Source organism: Melanotaenia boesemani, chromosome 19 (assembly GCF_017639745.1).
Source record: "Melanotaenia boesemani isolate fMelBoe1 chromosome 19, fMelBoe1.pri, whole genome shotgun sequence".
NCBI lineage: Eukaryota > Metazoa > Chordata > Actinopteri > Atheriniformes > Melanotaeniidae > Melanotaenia > Melanotaenia boesemani.
In genome coordinates, this window is record NC_055700.1 from 13,285,960 (window position 1) to 13,302,588 (window position 16,629).

The 16,629-nt window shown below is 37.2% G+C and overlaps 1 protein-coding gene across 2 annotated transcripts in view; it reads left to right on the forward strand.

Moving 5' to 3' along the window:
* The first annotated feature begins 420 nt into the window (after nt 1-420).
* The window catches only part of LOC121629820 (astrotactin-2-like), a 300,171-nt gene continuing 283,962 nt past the window's right edge, over nt 421-16,629 (forward strand). For both annotated transcript variants that reach the window (XM_041969617.1, XM_041969618.1), the window contains exon 1: nt 421-956. In XM_041969617.1, coding sequence (XP_041825551.1) covers nt 548-956 — 409 coding nt within the window. In that variant the 5' untranslated portion in view covers nt 421-547. The remainder of the gene's footprint in view (nt 957-16,629) is intronic.

The window sequence follows — 16,629 nt, forward strand, 5'->3', positions numbered from 1 at the left end:
AGAAGTAGCTCCTCCATCAGTTGATGAAAGTCATTGATGGGATCAAAAGCTCTGGCACGCTGATGAATTGGACCTTGAGCAAAAATGAGCCTGTTGTGTAAAAGGAAACTAATTTGAATGTCTGATAGAGTTGCAAAAAGTTTTAAAATGTGCTTATTTGTTGGACTACAAATTCTAAATCAGGGTTAATTATTGAAGAAAAAAGTGACCTTTATTAAAAAAAAAATAATGAAAATAAAAAGCCTGTACCGTTTTGAAATTATTTTAACTTGGCCATTTTTTTGTATGCAAAATAAATAAAGACACAACATAAAAAGTTAACTCCGCATCCCTTTAAAAATAAATGGCACGTGTTTATCCAACTTGGATCTTTTGTCCCACAGCATGAGCACAAATGGATTTGTGAGGACCCCGAAGATGTCATTCTCACTACACCTGTGCTGCCGCCTCCTGGACGGACGCGACTCCTTTTCAGCGACTGTACTATAAGTGAACGGACAGCTTAGGAGCCCCACTCAAAGCGAGAGAACCACGCACAAGGAGCGGGATGGCGAGGACATTAGAGCTGCACCTTCGCGTCCTTCTCGTGGCTCTCTTCCTAACAGGGTCCCTGACACTCCGGGCGAGCACAGGAGCGACATCGCCTGAGGAGGAGAGGGACAAAGAGAGCGACGCGGAGACGCCGTGTGAGGTGAAAACCGTCACCGTCTCTACCCTGCCCGTACTCCGGGAGAACGAGTTCAGCTTCACCGGCGGAGCCCCGGGGAGCGTGGTCGGAGGTGGGAGCACTGCTGGAGAAGGTGGTGTTGGTGGAGGAGGAACTGGAGGAGGAGGAGGAGGAGGAACAGGAGGAGGGGGGGAATCCCGACTCCTGTTATTTGTCAGAACAGACCTACCTGGGCGAATTTCTGTAATGGATGATCTGGACAACACGGCTCTTCCCTACTTCACACTCGGTAAGAACTGCTGTGGTAGCCTGTGTTTGCCCTCCATGATGTGAGCCAGCCAACCGAGCTGCACATTTGTATGAATAAAAACCATTCACTCAGGTAGACTGTGGTCACAGCTAAATGTCCAAAATCATTTGCTCAGAAACTCACCTTTTATTAAATCCCCTCTGTTTGCTTTCCCCTCTGTGTTTAAAGCCAACATGATTTGTACCTAGTTATCCAGTTAGGATGATGCACGGATTTCTTTCCCCTTCCTAACTTGTGCTGCTGCTTCTGTGGGCACAACAAACTGTGCTCCTCATCTTGAAGTGATGCTACATCCTTCTATCATCCCCTCCTTACCTTATCCCTCTATCTGTCTGACTTCCCTATTTTGTGGTTAAACACGATTATGATTTTAAATTTCACGCATACCCTAAGTATGGTACCCCAATCAAGTAGTTCAATTTGGCCCGCAAATATGCATGAAATTGGTATTTTATTCTCACTTGAGCACATAATTTGTTGCACACGTGCATTCTTGGTGGTAAACTGAATAAAACACTAGGTGAGAGTTTGCAGTGCTGGCAGCATGTACTCATTGCAGGTTTTAGGAGTACTCGCACATCAGATTTTATGTGTGAGTGTTATTCACACTTCCCCAGATAACGGAGTGAATAAACACAGCACAGCACTGGTCTTTGACAGGTCATCTTAAGTTCTACGTGAAAGCCAGTGGCTCCAATATGGTCTTGATAACAGCATCACCGACTGGATAATCATAGAGGACATAATAGCAGGGAAGTGTCTCTGCCTTTTACTGCCTAAAAATACATTTTGCTTTGTGAGAGGAGCAGACTGCTTGTAAAGGGATCTTGCTTACTTTGCTTTCTCCATGTTATTTTATTTAAAGTCAAAAAGTCATGTGAAGGATGAATGTCCTTATGCTTTTCCCTTTGCAGTGAGAGCTGTGCAGCTGCTTTTATGACTGTGCATTGGGAGATTTATGGTCTGTGGAACCTGTTAAATGCTTTTAGTCACACAAGATGAAGTGAAAGGCGATAGTTGCAGAATTCTCCATGTTATTTAAATTCCAATCACTTCAGGCCAGTCCTATTGGAACAGTATATGTCAGAAATCTGGGTAAAAACACAGACAAATTTAAAGATGTAGGACTCAGTAGAGGTCAGTGATATGAGTACTGAGAATCCATATGAGTGGCTCATTACTGCAGCTTTCAGACAGTGGCTTGCCATTTTCTCTTTTTCCTAGTTCAGTGCTCTCAGTTTCATTCCCTGTATGAAAAGTGTCGACTGAACTGGCTGTGCGAAGCAAAGGCGGGCAGGCAGGCTGAGGGCTGGAGCATTAAGCTAGTAAATCACTTTCTATTCTCATTAAGGACAGCCGTTGACTGGTGAGAAAGGCCTCTCTGTCCTCCCAGTCAGCCAGCTAGCAAATTTGCTGCTTCACCCTTTCGGTGCATGACTGCATGCTGTGGAGAGAGAGAAGGAGCTTTAATAGTTCAATGTGCATAATACATATGGAGGGCACAGCATGTGCCCTTTTGTAATTTTTGAAGAGGTTTAGATAAATTGTTTTAAATGAGCTCAAAAATCAAAGTGTTTTCAGGAAATAGAAAACATGCACAGCTGCGCTGCAGTCATTGAGGAATTTAAAACATAATAATGAGAATTATGTTACATTTTACTTTATGCAGAAGACTCATTATTTAGTCATTGTGCTCATGTCTGTTTGCAGAATCACTTGATCAGATTTTCCACTTATGCATTTTTTTTAGTTCAGTGTTCCAAAGCAAGGAGGTGAAGTTAAAGACCTCCTAGGTGTGTTTTTATTATACAGCCACAAGTTAATTGTGATACGCAGATGCCTTTATTCTTGTTAACTTTTTATTCTCATATTTGTGATAAGACCGTGATGCTAGTGTCCCAGACAGGCTGTCTGGTATCACCTGTTCTTTACTTGTATTTAACACCATCATGCCGGCATCTTGTAGTGGTTGTGTTTCATCTTGTAAAAAAAAAATGTTGCAGTCGACATCTAAGAAACACACAACGTTACTGATTTAATAGGACAAAATGAGCAAACTCAGTTATGTTATCAGTTCATTTTTCAATATTCTACCTCATTTTGTTTCACTCACTCAAAAATTAATTCTGAGGCTCAATTATGTTTAAAATACTAAAGTCTTAACAAACCCACACATTGACAGATATATTGTGCATAATGATTATGCTTGAAAATGATCTGCTTTATTTATGTTTATCCATTAAACATTATCTATGAATTTATAGTATGTAAACTATATTGGATTGCGGCAGCCATCCCTTCCAGTGCTGTGCTTTTGCTCTTTCACTGTTTTGCTGAAGCTTAGGAAAAGGCAAAAACCTTTTTTTTTTTATTTCTTTTTTTTTATTTTTTGTGACCAAACACAACAACTAAGAACAAAACAAGTTCTGACTGTGGTTTGGTCATCTGAACTAAAGAACAAGTTGTTGTAAAAGGTCATGAGAAACTGAAAATTTATTCTTTTCTCACTGCCTCTGATACCAAAAGATTAAAAAAGGAAAGAAAAATTTAAACCATATTTTACTCACAGTAAAATGGATTTTTAACTAATATACTGAAAAATTGCAAATCCATCCATCCATCCATCCATTTGAATAGTAAAAACAAAAGTTTGACGTAGAAACATCATGGATATCTAACAATACTTGTGTGAAGCTCTTTCCAAAAAATGGAAATAGTCATTGATGCCATCTATAGATGTGTAAACCAGTGTGAAGCATTTTGTTTTTGAAGCCAAAATTGACTTTTTTTGTATCCTCTTGTCCTAAAACCACATACCAAATGGTTCATAAAATGTATTTAAAGCCATAGAAATTACAGCAAATAAATACTTAAAATCTTTAAAGGGTCTGTTACACCAATTAACTAAAGAGCAAGCCGTAATTACTGTGAACCTAGAACTAATTAAAACAATCCAACTCAGAAAAAATTGTGTACTGAAGTGTATTTCATTTTCTTTTTACACTGAAACAACAACATAACTTGAATCAGAATAATTAGAATGCAGCTCAAATTTAGTGAATAATGAACAAACTCCACGCCGTCTTCCATATGGCTTATTAATAATCCCCATAGATCCACAGGCATGTCAATCAATTCTGTCCAATATCTACTTCAATGTATATTAGCAAATGTGCTGATTAGAAAGAATTAGCTAACAACACCACAATGACTTGCAAAAAAAAAAAAAAAAAAAAGACTTGGCATTTTAGGAGAAATGCTTATCCTTTTAAAATCAAAGCAAGGAATATTTGGCTCACAACCATCAGTGGTCTTGTATTTAAAGTCATCACTTTGGATGGCAAAGATAACCATCCATCTTTATACTGCCTATGATTATGTCTCATTATGCCAAAACACTTTGGTGGATTGGTCAACAAAACATTGGACTTTAACACACTAATGTTCAGTTTTTGAAGGATATAGCTGCATCCCAAAATCAACCCCTTCCTCCTTTACTGCTCTTAATAGAAAGGACACTTAGTCATTCACTCAGCGTGAACACTGAATAGAAAATTGTGAGACTGATGATTGTTGTTTTGTGATGCTTTGAAGCAATGTTTTGTTAATTTCATCAGGGGATTTTTTTTCAAAGTGATATAGTAAAATTTGGATAAATTTTCACTTATTTGATGAGCAAAGAAAATGGCCCATAATAAATCACATGCATTACATATTGAATGGAGAGATTTCCAGTCATTTAAACCATGACTCATCCGAGTCAGTAATAATCTGTTTATTGTTGTAACAGTGGGAACAGATGTTTTATTTCTCGACCCAAACTTTTATATTTAACTATATGCTAAGTAATTTATTAGTGTAAAGCAAAAGTCTTAAGCCACCCTTTAAATATTATATATATTTGCAGGAAAAATTTTAAATATTGAAATGGGTAAACGTAATTGGAAGTGATGGATAGAAAATAAAGTAAAAACAGAGCTTGGTTTGAGAACCACTACACTAAACAGTGGTCATATTTGAAAGGACCACCTTTGTTATTCAAAACCTTTTCGACAAGCTTTCTAGTAATTTCTTTAAATAGTGTTCAGGAATGCTCTTCAGTTTTCTTGATGGGCATTTCAAAGCTCTTCTTCGGATGTTGGTTGCCTTTTATAGTGTTCTCTGTCAAGATGATCCCACCCTGCTTCAGTAAAGTTGAGGTTCAGGCTTTGGGGAGGATTTATTCCCTATTAGGACCTGCTGCCACTTATTTTCAGTCCAGTTCTTGTACCATGTGGCATACTTAAGTCTTTTCTTTCCTGTTTTCTTTCCTTAAGAATGATTTCTTGACAGCCACCCTTCCCACAGAGACCATTTTTGACGAGGCCTTAGTGAACAGTGGATGGATTAACTGAAGGCATGTATCTCTCAGGTCCTGTGTCAGGTCTTTGCTGGATTTCATTTTTATCTTCCTATATTTTTTAAGGACCTCCCTTTCAGATACAGTTAATCTTTTGTAGATTGTTTCTTAGGCCTTACTTTATCCTTCACTTGTCCAGTTTCCTTAGGTTTTTAAGGACACAATGCAGGCCATGCTGATGTGACAAGTTTTAGGGTAAGATTTATTTTTTCAAGTTAGATAGTTGTTGCAGAAACATCTTCTTTTTTTCTGTAAAACTGTTCGATATTTGACATTTGCTTAATAGATGCAACAAACAAAACAAAATTAATTATGCATCTTTACTGCTAATAGAATTGGCTTAACATATTTTGGAACTGATTCTTTGCTAAAAAGTTTACTATGGAAACTGGCTCATCGCTCGAGTTAGGGTAAGCGTTTTAACCAAACACTGATTTCATTGATAATGGTGAGGTACAGTGGCTAGACTAAAAATGAGTGGAAAAAAACTACCAGTTGTCAAAAGAAAAAACGTTAAGACTTTAAGAAAGACTGGAGAAATATTGCTCAAGACCACTTCAAAAGATAAGACAGTCTGTCTCCTCTGAAGCAAAACACACAGAAATGAGGGCTGACTTAAGGCTGTTGTACACAGGACTGTATTTTGGAAATACGTATTTGGCTTTAACCAAGAAGGAATAGTGAAGGCTATTAGTACTTACTGATGTGCTATATTTCACTGTCGTGGATTGTGCAAACAATGTCTTATAATATTTCTTCATAACAGTTTTATTTCCGTCCTGCCCTAACTAAATTCATTTTCTTACTTTTAATCAATGCTGAAATGGCACCACGGAGATGAGATTCATCCTCTGGTAGTCACATAAATTCAAAGCATAATGAGCACAGTCTTGTCTTGTTTACTCCATGCTGTCAGATGTCCGATTGTTTTGTCAAACCAGCGTCAAAGGTTATTGGGAAAGGGGGAAAAGGACCACAAGTGTCTTTCCTACTCTGGCCTGCCTGCTCAGCTTTGATATATTACCACAGTGTCATGAGAATGGATGAGCAGAAAGGGCATTGTGAAAGAAGAGGGAAGAGTACACCACCACACACACCTGTTTGTTTTCTTTTCTCCTTCCGTTCATGTTAGCAGGCAGTGAGAGAAATACTTTTATCCAGCATACATTTAACCAGCAGTATATTTATGAATTTTATCACTTTGTTTTTATGCTTAAGCACTTGGAAATTAGGCTGCAGTTATAAGAAGAAAGCATGCAAAATGTTTTGGTAATGCAAGTTGTAGTAGAATACTGCCTCAGAGGGTTATTTTGTGCTACTATGCTTTGTCATGCAAGATAATTTTCATTTTCATTTTAAATGATGTCTTGGGACTGGGTGAAAATCAATACCTTTTGGCAACATGGCTGACTGTGTAAGCACCTCATTAGGATTTCACCTTTTTTGAAAACCTTCAGGCACTTAATGCAAGATCGAAAACATTCAGATGTCTTGCTGTTCTTTATTGCTTTTGTCCATCGTATTGACTAAAAGCTTTATTTTCAGCATTTTTTTCTTATTTTTGTTTTTCTCAGACATGTCAAGCAGCCTATTTCACTCTCTCTTGTCTCCCTGCTCTGCCTCGCCGTATCTCAGTGAGTTACAGCAAACACAGCTTGCTTAGAGATGGGAGATTAAAAGCTACACTGGCAAAGGGAAAAAAAGTGGATGCAGGTACCCCAGAACTCTGTTCCCTATGGTGTGGAACATGTACACAGTGCATTACATCTTAGTTTTATGTCAGGGGTTCAGCTTTGCACTGCAGGGCACGCAATGAAGAGGGTATGAAGGTGAACAGGAAAGAGAGGAGATATTCTGTGTTGTGGAGCTAAAATAAGATCTAGCACAAACATTTAATTGGTCTTGAATTTAATGTATTCAGGAAGGATACAAAAGGTTCATATGTATGCACTTGTATATCTTCACTAGCAGATTATGCTCTTCTTATTCACAACTCATGTCTTATATTGTTAAAATTTTTGTATTGTCTGCTTTCACTTTGAATTTTTATCCACATCTTTGGTAACTGATGTGATCTAACCAGGGTAATCAATACACCACTACCAATACTTTGGGTGATACGTTAGATGTACTCTTTGTGTTAAGTTTAGTTCTGAGCCATAAGAGAGGCAGCTCTGATGATCACTGAGAGACAAGATGTATTGAAAGGGAGTTGTATGCACGGGGTCAAATTCTTTTTGTTTGTAACAAATACAAATAAACACGTCTTTAGTTGATAAGCTGTTTTTATCGCTTACAAGGCGAGACTAATTTTGGTCTGCAGTGAAGAAACATGCTAGTTGGGTTTAATGGTGACAGACCAAAGCAGTGGCATAGAAAGGATGGATGATCTGTGGTCAGTGACCCATGCAGGCTGAAGTCTGTTGCAGTATCTATTTTTCATCGTGCTTTCTTTTTCCAGCAGTTTCCAGTCTTGCTTGTTGCCACTGGTGGACAGCTTTGATCTCAAGATAATCATTTGATCATTACCATTTCTGAGAGGCGCACTGTGGTTATCTTTGACAGAATGAACAAAGAGCTTCATGTAAATGCCTATAATGAATGCACAAACTCTTTCTGTTCCTTTTATTTGCCTGATTTATGCAAAGCAAGACCATCTACAATTGTTCAAATGCTTCCCCCAGAAAATGTTGACAAATGACTGTATGGCAACCTCATCTCGGCCCCCACATGATATATGTTCCAAGTCAGCTTCTAGTTTATTTTTTATTATTATTTTTTATTATAGTGAATTAGCAGAATTAAAGTGTAGGGGAATGAGGGGGGTGTAAGATTCCAACAAAGAGCTTATTTTTCCTTGCACATAAATATAGGATGTGAACGTTGTTCACTTAAACAAAACTGATTTTCTGCATAAACATGTCAGCTTTGAAAGTCGGGAGATGGATGAATATGATATTAAGAAATCTGTGCTGAGTATGCTAGTTGTGAAATATTTACTTATGTGGTGAAAAAAACTAACTTTACCCTACCCAGACAATTTAAAGCAATAGTTCCTGAGCTCCATTGTTTAGCCCACTAGTAGTATCTAAACTAATACCAGCATATTAGCCTGAAATTTAGCTTAAATGTTTATCTGTCCGAGTATTCAAGTTTTTCTTGTTACATGCTTTCTTTCTCTTTAGCCCAAGCATTGTTGCACATGACTGCACCTCTGTAAGTACACGACAGATTATTTTCATATGTAAAGCTGGACTTGCAAAAAAGAAGAGCATGGATGGTCTAGCTAAGAAGAGAGTATGCCACAAGCTAATTCCCAAAAGATTCATAGACTTTCTCCTTGTATGCTGTACAGAGGCTTTTTAGCCTGTGCACCGAATACATAATGTGACACTGATTTATAAAAGGGTCATTGACAAAAAAGGTGTCCAAAAAGATATTTTTAAAAAGTTTTTCCAAAATGGATGCCATGCATATTTTTAAGTCCGGAACAATTTGTTATATTTAGTCATGTTTTTAAAATTACTTTTTAAAATGTTTAAAACCATTTTTTGACTGTATTTGTATTTTCTGTCCATCAAAAATGTCAGGTGGCGCAACCATTTATTTACAAAAATATATACATTTTCTTATTATTCATTCCAAGTCCAATTTTTGGCAAGTATTCCTTTAAGAGTCTACAGTGAGAAACACATTATTATTTTTTTGTTACATTCTACATGAACAATATTTTAAGATTGCAGCATTCTAAAGTTCAAAAATGCCATTTTTTCAGCATCCAACTTTACAGTAAAAGAGAGGAAAGTAATTTATAAGCATGCAAATGAGTGCAATAAATACAATACCTATTTCCATCACAGCTGTTAACCATTTGATCACTTTAACCTAGTAGTTTTGGTTTAAAAGGACATTTTACCTGGTCGCACCACCTGACAATTGTCAGTTGCGCCACCTGACTAAATTAGTAAAGACAAGAAATAGGCTGAATAATTGCAACTTTATTGCAACATCTTCTGGGGTCTGTAGATCTGCACCCCTTTGGACAGCAGAATCAGCAGTGCGCTTGACTGCCCCACCAACTCCATCAGGAGCGCCTTTTCCATGAGATTTCTCAGAGAAATTCCAGGTCACCTGTTTGAAGCCTGAGAGGAAGGGAATGGTGCTGAGCAAGTAAAAGTTTTTTTTATTGCGGTACTGAGTGACTGGACCGTCGCTTATCACATGTAAAGTTGTGGGAGATGGATTGCAATTTTGCATGATATCCTTTAGCACAGGCTCCAAGTGAGCCCAAACAGCCCTTTCATCATGCCGAAGGGATGCAGAGATGGTTGCATAGGACTGTGTGCTTGCTGCGGTATAGGCCACACACGTGTGTACAGTGGCCTGCTTGCGACTCCCTCCAAAATGAAAAGCTTGCACCTCACTGTTAAGTTTGCAAGAGAAGTTCTCTGAAAAGTCCACATGAAGGACAATTTCATCCTCTCTGACGCTCTCTTTTAGAGCTCTGCACTCTTTGGCTTGGTGTAACCAGTTGTAGTGGTGTTTGGCGAGGCTGTCAAGCTTCTGATTGAAAATGTCCAATAGTTCAGCACATGTTCCAGTTTGTGCCTCTTTGACAAAATTCATGTAGGTCTTCTGCCCCTCAGACACAGATTTTCTTATCCATTGGTGCCAGGTAATTTTCTCTTCTCCTTGGGATGGTGCAACCACTACTTCATTGTAGCAGCACTTTGCACAATCACGATACATGCAGGACTTGTTGTCTGGACTGCACACAATTTCACTCAACAGCTGAGAAATGCTCGCAGTTTTCAGAAGGCCTTTCTGATGCAGCTTTTCAGTCATGAGTTTGATGTTCTCATGGTCCAAGCATGCACATGTATTCCTGTCGGACATTTTAGGCTGTGTGACAAAGAAAGGACAGTAACGGACAAACTGTCTGTAAGACAACTTTTCAGACGTTTGCATTTCAGCATTATACTGCATATGGAGTTCAGTCAAAGGTTTAACTAACACACGCCTCTGTTCTTTCTTTTTGTTTTTTGTGACTGTATCTTTTTTCCCCGGCAGTAAGCGACTGTTCTCATCTCTGCAGAGGAAATCAACAACTCTCTCTTTTCTCCGTTTGGACATTTTCTTCGCACTCTTTGATCCCTTTCCTTCAGCTGAAGAGTTTTCCTTTTGCTTTTTTCCCTTCTTTACCTGTAATCTTTCGAGGCGCTTTCGTAACTTTTCAGATTCTCTTTTTGCAGCTACCATTTTTCTCCTCAGTTTGTGCATTTCTCTGCGCATCTTTGCTTTCTCTCTTCGCCATTTCTCACTACTAGTTGCTACTCTCTCTGGTGTTGATGCTCTGGGTTGCTGGTCAATATTGACAATGTTCTCCCCAACATTGTTGGGAAGAGGAAGGTTGGGTTGCACCTCTTCTTCATCATTAATTGACTCAGGTGTGAAATTTAAAATGTCTGCCACAGCCTTTTCCCTTTCCCTGTGCTTTCTTTGGTCTTGTCTCCACTGTTGCCTCAATTTTTCCTTTTCTTTTCTGGCTAGCTGACTGATGAGGGGTTTCACAACTTTTCCTTCTTTCTTTCTTCTCTGATAACTATGAAATATAAGAACAAATACGTACTAGTCATACTTCCATTTCAAAATTGTAAATGTGACTACTGCATGAAAGAATCAATGGCAAAATAAAAGATTTGTCAGGTTTGTATTACAGTTCACCATCTTTTTTTTTTTTTTTTTTTTACCTCTCTTTCCTTTTTGCGAGATAGGCTTCCCTTGCAGCTGGATCATTTTTAATGCGCTCCCTGTGTCGTGCTGATTTTTCTTTACTTGACAAAGGCATCTAAAATTGTTTTTAAAAAAATCATGACAATAATTTCATAGTGCATAACAGCTTGAACTTAAAGCTTATGAACATTTTATAAATGTAATATAAAGATTCAACACTTTAAATAACAACATCTCTGTCATAATGTGACATTCCTATCGGTTGTGCCACCTGACTTGCTGGTTGCGCCACCTGACTTTTGCCACCAATTTCAAATTAAACAGGCTTCTACTTTGACTGTTACATTAGCTAAAGTGTTTGCTAGCATGGGCATACTTATATTTTAAAACTTAATTAAAGAAATTTGTGAATAAATAACAATTTCATAATTTTACATTGGTTGTACCACCTGACACTGAAAGTGTACCAGTCTGCCTATGAGTTGAAAAAAAGATATTTTTATCCATATTTAATAAAGATATACATACCTTATCACTCAGTAATAAAGGGTACTTGGGGTCCTCTGGCTGATGCAATATCCTGTTTGCTGCTACTACCACATTATTTCACAATAAAAGTCATGTTTTTACGGTTGTACCACCCTGACATTTTAGGGCTTACAAATTGTTGGACAAAAGTTTTTTAATGATTTCAAAAGCTTTAAACTATTAGTATTTATAAATATTGCCTTATTTGAAAGATTATTAACATTAAATGATGCCAATATGTTTTATTTTTAATTTATTATCGTAAAAATGCAATTTTAAACTGTTTTCTTAGTATAGTCATTCGCTCGGACGGTTGTACCACCTGACATTTTGGGGGTTTGAGATGTCAAAACACATAAAATTATACATTTTTGGAATATGCTGAAAACATATTCAAACAAAGTAGGTTTTATAAAATAAAATTATTCATGTAATGGATTGATCAGATTATTTTACACGGGAATAACAAACACGGACACAAAAATATGCACGTCATGTCAATGACCCAAAAGCAATTCCATTTAGATGCTCTTTTTACTCTTTGGGCTCCTCTGGTGTGTCCCCACCACATAATAGAAGGCCCCATGTGACAACAACTATGTAATGTATTTGCCCTCTTTGTAAAATACTCTTTATAATGTGAGACAGACATTAGGGGCACAGGGAGTTGGAGTAAAATCTATTAACTTTGCTCAGAGTACTTTTAAAACCAAGCTTGATATGCAGAGACTTGTTGAACATTTTACAGTTTAAAGGTGTAAAGTTTCATTTTGCTAACTCAAGCCAATATTTGTAAATCACTGTGTGTGTAATAAATGAGCCTAAGGTTCTTATGAGATTGTCCACAAGTGGACTTGATGCAGTGCACTGGGAACTAAAAGGGGCAGATGGGGGGGTATCTTCCCCATTCATTTGTTAAACCAGAAGGCTATCTTTTTTATTGCCCATTGCAAGCTCACAAACACACACACATTTTCTATTGGTTATTAAGATAAGACCCACACAGGGTGCCTGTCTGGATTTACCCATGTGCTTAACTCAAGTGGCCCTCAGATGCAGTGCTCATTTGAGCCCATGGCCATGTGGTGCCTAAATAACATTATAATTGTCAATGAAAAGGGGGCCCTGCAGAAAAGTTTGGGAACCACAGACCTAAACAATGGTCCACTGACCCATCTTGGCTTAGATATATCACTAAGATCATTATTGGGGCCGAAGACTTAATCTTTTTTTTTTAACTCAAAATTGCACATGACTGCAAATCACAAAGGAACACAATTTATTTTCATGTTACATGGCGTCTGATCTGGGTTTCAAGCCAGCAGCCTCCATCATTTTACAAATCCACACACAGCAGATGTGATTCCTATCAGCAGCAGGATGAACAACATCCTCTTTTACCATGTTTGTGCAAAACTGCAGAGGAATTGTGGCTAATTGTGGCCTTCCACATTATCTCGGATAGGATTCATACCCGTAGGGGAACCTGCTAGGAGGGTTCAACACCTTAATAAAACGAGGCAAAGGCAAGGTAGACAACATGAATAAATAAAACATATGACAGATACTCTCAGTTGTGAAGTCAAGTTGCATTTTCAAACCTCATCATGGTCTAATTTTCCATAAATGACGGAAATGTGACAAAAATCACAGAGGACATAAAACAATCCAACTTCTGAAATGTCCCGATGAAGTGAATAAATACAGTTTTACTGAGTGGAGTAACTGTAATTTCTGTCTGATTTTTATTCAGTATTGGTCAGAAAAATAGCATTTTGTTCTGTATCCTCATAGACAGGTTTATTGCATACAGATATTACTGGATACATATGCAAGCAGGAGTCAAACCACAGTTGGAAATCACAGGGCTGTAACACACTTCGTTAAGAAAAGTAAACAGTCATTGTTTATTAATCTATGTTGACCCCAGTTATTGAATAATTCAATCATAAAACACTATTTAATTCAGTTTTGATACAGACTTGTGAAAAATGTAAGCAGACAATATTAAATGATCTCACCTTGTACAATGTTGGTTGAATTTCTTCTCCCCTTATCTGACAAATACCACCAGCTTGATAGTACATGCCTTTGGAACTTGCAGAACCTCAATCCACTTTTTTACTGGAGTGGATGCACAAGCTTCCTCTGCTCCTAGCAAAGCGCTGTGATCCCCTTGGAATCCTGAAAAATTTCTAATCATCTTTTGAGGCGATTAGTAAACTGCCCTGTCATCTCTGTTTCAGAGCTTGGCTTTATCAAGCAAACTGGGATGAGCACTGCTTTCTACCTCCTGGTTGTGCATGCAATATCCTATTTTTTTCTGTACTAGTATTTTACTAATCTGTTTATCTGTGTGTCTATAAAGAATAGTAGCACATATGCTGGAACTATATTGATGTTTACTTTTGTTTCTTCATTTTTATTTATTTATTTATTTATTTAAACTCGTCCTGTCGACTTGGCAACCTGTCATGTCCCTGCTACTCCACTGCTAATTGCTGGGATAGGCTTCAGCTTGCCTGTGACCCTGAGTTGTAAAATACAGTATAGAAAATGGATGGATGGATTTTCCTGTCCAGCATGACAGCAGAATGGTGGACTGGTTGCAGTGTTGTGCTGAACAAATTTACTTTGCCCAAGGGAAGCTTTATGGATGTAAGTCTCCTCTTGATGTTTAAGTATTATTCTTTATTTTTAAATGTCTCTACTGGTGAATTTACATATTAATGCTGGACCTGACAGTTGTGCTTGGCTGATGTGCTGAGAAAAAAAGTAAGATCTTCCCAAACCAGCCTTGAGAATAATAAAAACATTATTTGCTTCTTTCGGAGTATGTAACAGGCCTAAACTGAAGAGAAAAGAAGAGTGAAGAGAAGATAAAAGAGACTGGATTACACCAGATAGAAAGCAATAGCATCAGCTGTTCAATCAAAACAGAAGAAGATGTAGAGACTTGTGGAACATTTTATACTTTAAGTACTACACCGAACTGCTGCATCCGCAAGACAAATAAAGCGGACAATCATTGGGAGCACCTATAAAAAGACGAGCTGAAAAAAAAAAAAAAAAAGAAGATGAATCACAACAACAAAAGCATCAGCAACACATAAATAAATAAATAAATACATACATACATACATACATACACACATACATACATACATACATACATACATACATACCAGGGAAAAATGTGAATAATTTGATTCTCCAAAGAGATTATTCTGGAACAAATTAAACTAAAGGTTATATTTTAACCTGGTATTTTTTACAATTCTAACCATCACATTTAAACCAAAAACTCAATTTATAAAAGCATTATAAAATCTAAATGCTTTTAACCTCCTAATATCTATGTTTTGGAAATAATAGGACAAGTATCATCAGACTTGAAAGGTAAATTCACACAAATGTTGCTCCCAGTCTTAAAGAGATGGACAAACAACAACAAAACCCCTGCCATGTTCAAATAGATTTATACTCTTTTTGCTTTTTATATTCCAATATGGCATACTTTTCCACCAGCCAAAGAGACAAATCAGCACAATAATTAAGTACGAAGTCCACTTGACTGAGTAACCACATTAACACATTAGCAGAGAAAAAGATGAAATGGCTTCAGGAGCAGGCAGAGCAAGTTTGTATATGGAATTGATGCTGTTTGCTCCCATTTGGATTTCTGCTGTGAATTGTGAATCTCATCCTCACAAGAAAGCTATCAAGGGGCACAAGAGCAGGTTGAATTTCCTTTTCCTGGGCAGTGATTCTGTTTGTGAGCAAGTTGTAACTTATCTTGCAAGAGCTGAAATGGGAATGCTGCATACCTGCTGATACCCTGCCTTTGCTTGCAGACTCCTCTTTGCAAACTCTGTTTGACATATGACTAAAGCATCTGTTGTCCAGTGGTATTGCTGCTCACATCTCTGTAAAGTTTCTTTATTCGTGCAGACCACTTTCAGATTTTATTTTATTCATTTATATATATTCTCATTTCCACAATTTCAGTAATTGTGCAAATCAAAGAACCACTTCGTCATTAGAACTAGGAATTACATTTTATCCCTATGGTGATATAGTATTAGATTTAGTTAGTAGATGCTAATTTAACCTTTAACTTTTTTTAATAGATCAGTTCATTTTAATTTCCTGCTCAGTATGGATGCATAATCATGTTCAAAAGCAACATAATTGAATCTAGTAAAAATTACCCAAATAAAAAGGCAGCAATGATTGAAGGTCAATGAACTAAATAAGATAAACTGTAGAAGATAAAACAGGAAAAGCTAACAGATGTATGGATAGACACATGGATACATAATTTAATGAAAACTTAGAAATAGATATGCAAATATCCTCAGACATTTTCACCTCTTTTTTAGGGTTTTTTGGATAAAAAGTTTTTTCTTTTAAATAAAATTTTGTTCAAATTCTGTTCAAATTAAAATCATTTAAGCATGGTGGATGGATAGGTATATTAAAATGCAATAAGAAATATGTAATATGGTTGAATTCAAAGAGATGAAAATAAAGGTTTTAAAGGTTGTCCTGCTGGTTAAATTTGCAGATCATTAGCAAGGAAATAGTCTTGCTTGCCATTTCGTCTTATAATATGTACAGTATGTTTGATCCAGTCATGTCTGGACATCAGATGCCAGATCATCTTACCTGGCTTCATTCATTGTCTTGAAGTATATGGTTTATGGCTTGAAGTTATAGTGCTACTTATGTTCTTTTTATTAGGTTTTGTCTTTTTTTTTATCAGAGTGGAGATGTATTAAAACAGTTGACTAAACTAGTGAATGGAGTTACCGAAATCACCTTAAATGTATTATTTTGCAAACATGGCAAGCGGAGTATATGCTTGAAAGAGGAAAAGGAGACCCATTGTTCATATAAGCTGGGCTCAATGATGTTTAAGACCCATAAAATTTGATTCCCAACAGAATTTGTTCTGCACCTCGGAAACATCCAGCCAGCTCCGCACAGCTC